This window comes from Lampetra fluviatilis, chromosome 73 (genome assembly GCF_964198595.1).
Source record: "Lampetra fluviatilis chromosome 73, kcLamFluv1.1, whole genome shotgun sequence".
NCBI classification, from domain to species: domain Eukaryota; kingdom Metazoa; phylum Chordata; class Hyperoartia; order Petromyzontiformes; family Petromyzontidae; genus Lampetra; species Lampetra fluviatilis.
Window position 1 is genome coordinate 4,260,915 of NC_136347.1, and position 8,127 is coordinate 4,269,041.

General features: G+C 57.0%; 1 protein-coding gene across 1 annotated transcript in view; it reads right to left on the reverse strand.

Annotated features, from left to right (window-relative positions):
* Positions 1-284: 284 nt before the first annotated feature.
* LOC144953243 (uncharacterized) overlaps positions 285-8,127 on the reverse strand; it is a 30,224-nt gene continuing 22,381 nt past the window's right edge. The window contains exons 4-6 of the mRNA XM_078883808.1: positions 7,135-7,217; positions 5,981-6,077; positions 285-1,320 (exon numbers count right to left, since the gene is read on the reverse strand). Of these exons, the coding sequence (XP_078739934.1) occupies positions 1,108-1,320; positions 5,981-6,077; positions 7,135-7,217 (393 nt within the window). The 3' untranslated portion in view covers positions 285-1,107. The remainder of the gene's footprint in view (positions 1,321-5,980; positions 6,078-7,134; positions 7,218-8,127) is intronic.

Below are 8,127 nucleotides of genomic sequence, written 5' to 3' on the forward strand. Positions count from 1 at the left end.
GGGTGGGTGGGTGGGTGGGTGAGTGGGTGGGTGGGTGGGTGAGTGAGTGGGTGAGTGAGTGGGTGAGTGAGTGGGTGAGTGAGTGGGTGGTTGAGTGAGTGGGTGGGTGAGTGGATGGGTGAGTGGGTGGGTTAGTGGGTGGGTGGGTGAGTGGGTGGGTGAGTGGGTGGGTGGGTGAGTGGGTGAGTTGGTGGGGGAGTTAGTGGTTGAGTGAGTGAGTGGGTGGGTGGGTGAGTGGATGGGTGAGTGGGTGGGTTAGTGGGTGGGTGGGTGAGTGGGTGGGTTAGTGGGTGGGTGGGTGAGTGGGTGGGTGGGTGAGTGGGTGAGTTGGTGGGGGAGTTAGTGGTTGAGTGAATGGGTGGGTGAGTGAGTTGGGGGGGGTGGTGAGTGGGTGAGTGAGTGAGTGGGTGAGTGGGTGAGTGGGTGAGTGAGTAAGTGGGTGAGTGAGTGGGTGAGTGAGTGAGTGAGTGAGTGAGTGGGTGAGTGGGTGAGTGAGTGAGTGAGTGAGTGAGTGGGTGAGTGGGTGAGTCGGTGAGTGAGTAAGTGGGTGAGTGAGTGAGCAGGGGGTGAGTGGGTGGGTGAGCAGGCCTGGCGTTCCACTGCTCATGAGCAGGCAGGGTGGGGGTGAGTTGGGGAGGGGGGTGAGTGAGTAAGTGGGTGAGTAAGTGGGTGATTGGGTGAGTGAGTGGGTGAGTGAGTGAGTGAGTGGGTGAGTCGGTGATTGAGTAAGTGGGTGAGTGGGTGAGTAAGTGGGTGAGTAAGTGGGTGAGTGAGTGAGCAGGGGGTGAGTGAGTAAGTGGGTGAGTGAGTGAGTGAGCAGGGGGTGAGTGGGTGGGTGAGCAGGCCTGGTGTTCCACAGCTCATGAGCAGGCAGGGTGGGGGTGAGTTGGGGAGGGGGGGTGAGTGAGTAAGTGGGTGAGTAAGTGGGTGATTGGGTGAGTGAGTGGGTGAGTGAGTGAGTGGGTGAGTCGGTGATTGAGTAGGTGGGTGAGTGGGTGAGTGAGTAAGTGGGTGAGTGAGTGAGTGAGTAAGTGAGTGAGTGAGTGGGTGAGTGAGTGGGTGAGCAGCGGGTGAGTGGGTGGGTGAGCAGGCCTGGCGTTCCACAGCTCATGAGCAGGCAGGGTGAGGGGTGGTGGGTGAGTTGGGGGGACTGTCCGTCTCCATGGCGACGGGGTTGGTGGTGGAGGTGGGGACTGGGGTGACGAGACCCCCACTGGGGTCCGTCGCTACTCCACCCCCAGCTCCACCCCCAGCTCCACCCCCAGCTCCACCTCCTGGTCCACCTCCTCCTGCCACAACCTCAACCTCCGCCTCCTCATCCTGCACACGGAGGATACAACGGTAGGGGGGTGAGTGGGTGGGTGGGTGAGTGAGTGGGTGGGTGGGTGAGTGAGTGAGTGAGTGAGTGGGTGAGTGAGTGGAGTGAGTGGGTGGGTGGGTGGGTGAGTGAGTGAGTGAGTGGGTGGGTGAGTGGGTGGGTGGGTGAGTGAGTGAGTGAGTGAGTGAGTGAGTGAGTGGGTGGGTGAGTGGGTGAGTGAGTGAGTGGGTGGGTGGGTGGGTGGGTGGGTGGGTGAGTGAGTGAGTGAGTGGGTGGGTGGGTGGGTGAGTGAGTGAGTGGATGAGTGGGTGAGTGAGTGGGTGGGTGAGTGAGTGGGTGGGTGGGTGGGTGAGTGAGTGAGTGGGTGGGTGGGTGGGTGGGTGGGTGGGTGAGTGAGTGAGTGAGTGAGTGGGTGGGTGAGTGGGTGAGTGAGTGAGTGAGTGGGTGGGTGGGTGGGTGGGTGGGTGGGTGGGTGAGTGAGTGAGTGAGTGGGTGGGTGGGTGAGTGGGTGAGTGAGTGAGTGAGTGGGTGGGTGAGTGGGTGAGTGAGTGAGTGAGTGGGTGGGTGGGTGGGTGGGTGGGTGGGTGGGTGAGTGAGTGAGTGAGTGGGTGGGTGAGTGGGTGAGTGAGCGAGTGAGTGGGTGGGTGGGTGGGTGAGTGAGTGAGTGAGTGGGTGGGTGAGTGAGTGAGTGGGTGGGTGGGTGGGTGTGTGAGTGAGTGAGTGAGTGGGTGGGTGAGTGGGTGAGTGAGTGAGTGAGTGGGTGGGTGGGTGGGTGGGTGGGTGGGTGAGTGAGTGGGTGAGTGAGTGGGTGGGTGGGTGAGTGGGTGAGTAGGTGGGTGAGTGGGTGAGTGAGTGGGTGAGTGGTTGGGTGAGTGGGTGAGTGGGTGGGTGAGTGGGTGAGTGAGTGGGTGAGTGGGTGGGTGAGTGGGCGAGTGGGTGAGTGAGTGGGTGGGTTAGTGGGTGAGTGGGTGGGTGAGTGAGTGAGTGAGTGGGTGAGTGGGTGAGTGAGTGGGTGAGTGGGTGGGTTAGTGGGTGAGTGGGTGAGTGAGTAGGTGGGTGAGTGGGTGGGTAGGTGGGTGGGTGGGTGGGTGAGTGGGTGAGTGGGTGGGTGGGTGAGTGGGTGGGTGGGTGAATGGGTAGGTGGGTGAGTGAGTGGGTGGGTGGGTGAGTGAGTGAGTGAGTGGGTAGATGAGTGGGTGGGTGGGTGGACGGATGAGTGAGTGGGTGGGTGAGTGAGTGGGTGGGTGAGTGAGTGGACGGATGAGTGAGTGGGTGGGTGAGTGAGTGGACGGATGAGTGAGTGGGTGGGTGAGTGAGTGGGTGGGTGAATGGGTGGGTGGGTGAGTCAGTGGGTGGGTGAGTGGGTAGGTGAGTGGGTGAGTGGGTGAGTGGGTGAGTGAGTGAGTGAGTGAGTGGTGAGTGAGTGGGTGAGTGGTGAGTGAGTGGGTGAGTGGTGAGTGAGTGGTGAGTGGGTGAGTGAGTGGGTGGGTGGGTGAGCAAGTGGGTGGGTGAGCTGACGAGTGAGTGAGTGGGTGGGTGGGTGGGAGAGTGAGTGGGTGAGTGAGTGGGTGGGTGGGTGAGTGAGTGAGTGGGTGAGTGAGTGGGTGGGTGGGTGAGTGAGTGAGTGGGTGGGTGGGTGGGTGAGTGGGTGGGTGGGTGGGTGGGTGAGTGAGTGGGTGGGTGAGTGGGTGAGTGGGTGAGTGAGTGAGTGGTGAGTGAGTGGGTGAGTGGTGAGTGAGTGGGTGAGTGGTGAGTGAGTGGTGAGTGGGTGAGTGAGTGGGTGGGTGAGTGGGTGAGTGGGTGGGTGGGTGAGTGGGTGAGTGGGTGGGTGGGTGGGAGAGTGAGTGGGTGAGTGAGTGAGTGAGTGGGTGGGTGGGTGGGTGAGTGGGTGGGTGGGTGAGTGGGTGAGTGGTGAGTGAGTGAGTGAGTGACTGAGTGAGTGAGTGACTGAGTGAGTGACTGAGTGAGTGAGTGAGTAACCGAATGACTGAATGACCGAGTGACTGAGTGAGTGACTGAGTGAGTGACTGAGTGAGTGACTGAGTGACTGACTGAGTGACTGACTGACTGAGTGACTGACTGACTGAGTGACTGAGTGAATGAGTGAGTGACTGAGTGACTGAGTGACTGAGTGAGTGAGTGACTGAGTGAGTGACTGAGTGAGTGACTGACTGAGTGACTGAGTGAGTGACTGACTGAGTGACTGACTGATTGACTGAGTGACTGACTGACTGACTGAGTGAGTGAGTGAGTGAGTGAGTGAGTGAGTGAGTGGCTGACTGAGTGACTGAGTGGATGAATGACTGAGTGAGTGACTGACTGAGTGACTGAGTGACTGAGTGACTGAGTGAGTGACTGAGTGACTGAGTGACTGAGTGACTGACTGAACGACTGAGTGAGTGACTGACTGAGTGACTGAGTGAGTGACTGAGTGACTGAGTGAGTGACTCACCGCTAGTCCCAAGGCCTTCAGGATGTTCAACTTGCACATGGGACACGTGCGGTGAGTGGTGAGTGACTGACTGAGTGAGTGATCGAGTGAGTGACTGAGTGACTGACTGACTGACTGAGTGACTGAGTGACTGAGTGACTGACTGAGTGACTGAGTGAGTGACTGACTGAGTGACTGACTGAGTGACTAACTGAGTGACTGACTGCCTGACTGAGTGACTGAGTGAGTGACTAACTAAGTGAGTGATTCACTCACCGCAAGCCCCAAGGCCTTCAGGATGTTCAACTTGCACATGGGACACGTGCGGTGAGTGAGTGACTGACTGAGTGACTGACTGACTGAGTGAGTGACTGAGTGACTGACTGACTGACTGACTGAGTGACTGACTGAGTGACTGAGTGAGTGACTGAGTGACTGACTGAGTGACTAACTGAGTGACTGAGTGACTGACTGAGTGACTGACTGACTGCCTGACTGAGTGACTGAGTGAGTGACTAACTAAGTGAGTGATTCACTCACCGCTAGCCCCAAGGCCTTCAGGATGTTCAACTTGCACATGGGACACGTGCGGTGAGTGGTGAGTGACTGAGTGACTGACTGAGTGACTGAGTGAGTGAGTGACTGAGTGACTGACTGACTGAGTGAGTGATCGAGTGAGTGACTGAGTGACTGACTGACTGAGTGACTGACTGAGTGACTGAGTGACTGACTGACTGAGTGAGTGATCGAGTGAGTGACTGAGTGACTGACTGACTGAGTGACTGAGTGACTGACTGACTGACTGAGTGACTGAGTGACTGACTGACTGAGTGAGTGATCGAGTGAGTGACTGAGTGACTGACTGACTGAGTGACTGACTGAGTGACTGAGTGACTGACTGACTGAGTGAGTGATCGAGTGAGTGACTGAGTGACTGACTGACTGAGTGACTGAGTGACTGAGTGACTGACTGAGTGAGCGACTGGGTGACTGACTGACTGACTGAGTGAGTGATCGAGTGAGTGACTGAGTGACTGAGTGACTGAGTGACTGACTGAGTGACTGACTGAGTGAGTGATCGAGTGACTGACTGAGTGACTGAGTGACTGAGTGACTGACTGAGTGACTGAGTGAGTGACTGACTGAGTGACTGACTGAGTGACTAACTGAGTGACTGAGTGACTGACTGAGTGACTGACTGCCTGACTGAGTGACTGAGTGACTGACTGAGTGAGTGACTGACTGAGTGACTGAGTGAGTGACTGACTGAGTGAGTGACTGAGTGACTAACTGAGTGACTGAGTGACTGAGTGAGTGACTAACTAAGTGAGTGACTCACCGCTAGCCCCAAGGCCTTCAGGATGTTCAACTTGCACATGGGACACGTGCGGTGAGTGGTGAGTGACTGACTGAGTGACTGACTGAGTGACTGAGTGACTGAGTGAGTGGGTGAGTGACTGATTGACTGAGTGGGTGAGTGACTGACTGAGTGACTGACTGACTGCCTGACTGAGTGACTGAGTGAGTGACTAACTAAGTGAGTGACTCACCGCTAGCCCCAAGGCCTTCAGGATGTTCAACTTGCACATGGGACACGTGCGGTGAGTGGTGAGTGACTGACTGAGTGACTGACTGAGTGACTGACTGAGTGAGTGAGTGATCGAGTGAGTGATCGAGTGGGTGAGTGAGTGGGTGAGTGACTGAGTGACTGAGTGAGTGACTGACTAAGTGACTGACTGACTGAGTGACTGAGTGAGTGACTGACTGAGTGACTGACTGAGTGACTAACTGAGTGACTGACTGAGTGACTGACTGACTGAGTGACTGAGTGAGTGACTAACTAAGTGAGTGATTCTCTCACCGCTAGCCCCAAGGCCTTCAGGATGTTCAACTTGCACATGGGACACGTGCGGTGAGTGGTGACTGACTGAGTGACTGAGTGACTGAGTGAGTGACTGACTGAGTGACTGACTGACTGACTGAGTGACTGACTGAGTGACTGACTGACTGACTGAGTGACTGAGTGAGTGACTAACTAAGTGAGTGATTCACTCACCGCTAGCCCCAAGGCCTTCAGGATGTTCAACTTGCACATGGGACATGTGCGGTGAGTGGTGAGTGACTGACTGAGTGACTGAGTGACTGAGTGACTGACTGAGTGAGTGACTGAGTGACTGAGTGAGTGACTGACTAAGTGACTGAGTGACTGAGTGACTGACTGAGTGACTCACCGCTAGCCCCAAGGCCTTCAGGATGTTCAACTTGCACATGGGACAGGTGCGATGCTGCAAGAGCCACGGGTCCACACAGGAGCGGTGGAACTCGTGCCTGCACGCGCACACAGACAAAGGTCCCCCGCGTAGCCTTCACACAGCTGCCGGGGCAAGTGCTGTCAGTAGTGGCGAGTGACTATGAAGACTACCGGCTACTGTGTTCATTACACCACCACCACCGCCACACCAGGGAACTAATTTGAGGCTGAGTCGACCTAGGGAAGGCCCAGGACCGGTTCAGATAATCGTCGCCGGTGGTGTTGGCCGTGAGCGGGAATCGAACTCGGGTGGCCGGGTTCGTAGCGCTAACCACAACAGCCACCACTCCCCGCACACACTCACACTTGCATACACTCACTCACTCACTCACAGTCACACACACACTCACACACTCACACACTCACTCACACACTCACTCACACACTCACTCACACACTCACCCACTCACTCACCTAACCACCCACTCACTCACTCACTCACACACTCACTCACACACTCACTCACACACTCACACACTCACCCACTCACTCACCTAACCACCCACTCACTCACTCACTCACACACTCACTCACACACTCACTCACACACTCACACACTCACCCACTCACTCACCTAACCACCCACTCACTCACTCACACACTCACTCACTCACACACACACTCACTCACTCACACACTCACTCACACACTCACTCACACACTCACTCACACACACACTCACTCACACACACACACTCACTCACACACACACTCACTCACACACTCACTCACACACTCACTCACACACTCACTCACTCACACACTCACTCACACACTCACTCACTCACACACTCACTCACTCACACACACACTCACACACTCACTCACTCACACACTCACTCACTCACACACTCACACACTCACTCACACACTCACTCACTCACACACACACTCACTCACACACTCACTCACACACTCACTCACACACTCACTCACTCACACACTCACTCACACACTCACTCACACACTCACTCACACACTCACTCACACACTCACCCACTCACTCACACACTCACACCCTCACTCACTCACACGCCGGTGCCAGGCTAGGTGCACGCTGAGGCCTCCACGTACTTGCAAGGCAGAATCCTCACCACCTCGCCCGCTTTGTATCCCTCGATGCACACGGCACACGGGTCAAACTCAGCGTCCATCTCCTGCGGAGAGAGAGACACGGGGTGAGACACGGGGAGAGAGAGACGGGGTGAGACACGGGGAGAGAGACACGGGGAGAGAGACACGGGGTGAGACACGGGGAGAGAGACACGGGGTGAGAGAGACGGGGTGAGAGACACGGGGTGAGACACGGGGAGAGAGACACGGGGTGAGAGAGACGGGGTGAGAGAGACACGGGGAGAGAGAGAGACACGGGGAGAGAGAGACACGGGGGGAGAGAGAGACACGGGGAGAGAGACACGGGGATAGAAAGACACGGGGAGAGAGACACGGGGAGAGAGAGAGACACGGGGTGAGAGAGAGACACGGGGTGAGAGAGAGACACGGGGAGAGAAAGACACGGGGAGAGAAAGACACGGGGTGAGACACGGGGAGAGAGACACGGGGAGAGAGACACGGGGAGAGAGAGAGACACGGGGTGAGACACGGGGAGAGAGAGACACGGGGAGAGAGAGAGACATGGGGAGAGAGAGAGACACGGGGTGAGACACGGGGAGAGAGAGAGACACGGGGAGAGAGACACGGGGAGAGAGAGACACGGGGGGAGAGAGAGACACGGGGAGAGAGACACGGGGAGAGAGAGACACGGGGTGAGAGAGACACGGGGAGAGAGAGACACAAGAAGAGAGAGACACGGGGAGAGAGAGACACGGGGTGAGAGAGACACGGGGAGAGAGAGACACAAGAAGAGAGAGACACGGGGAGAGAGAGACACGGGGAGAGAGAGACGGGGTGAGAGAGACGGGGTGAGAGAGAGAGACACGGGGTGAGAGACACGGGGAGAGACACGGGGAGAGAGAGACACGGGGAGAGAGACACGGGGTGAGAGACACGGGGAGAGACACGGGGAGAGAGAGACACGGGGAGAGAGACACGGGGAGAGAGACACGG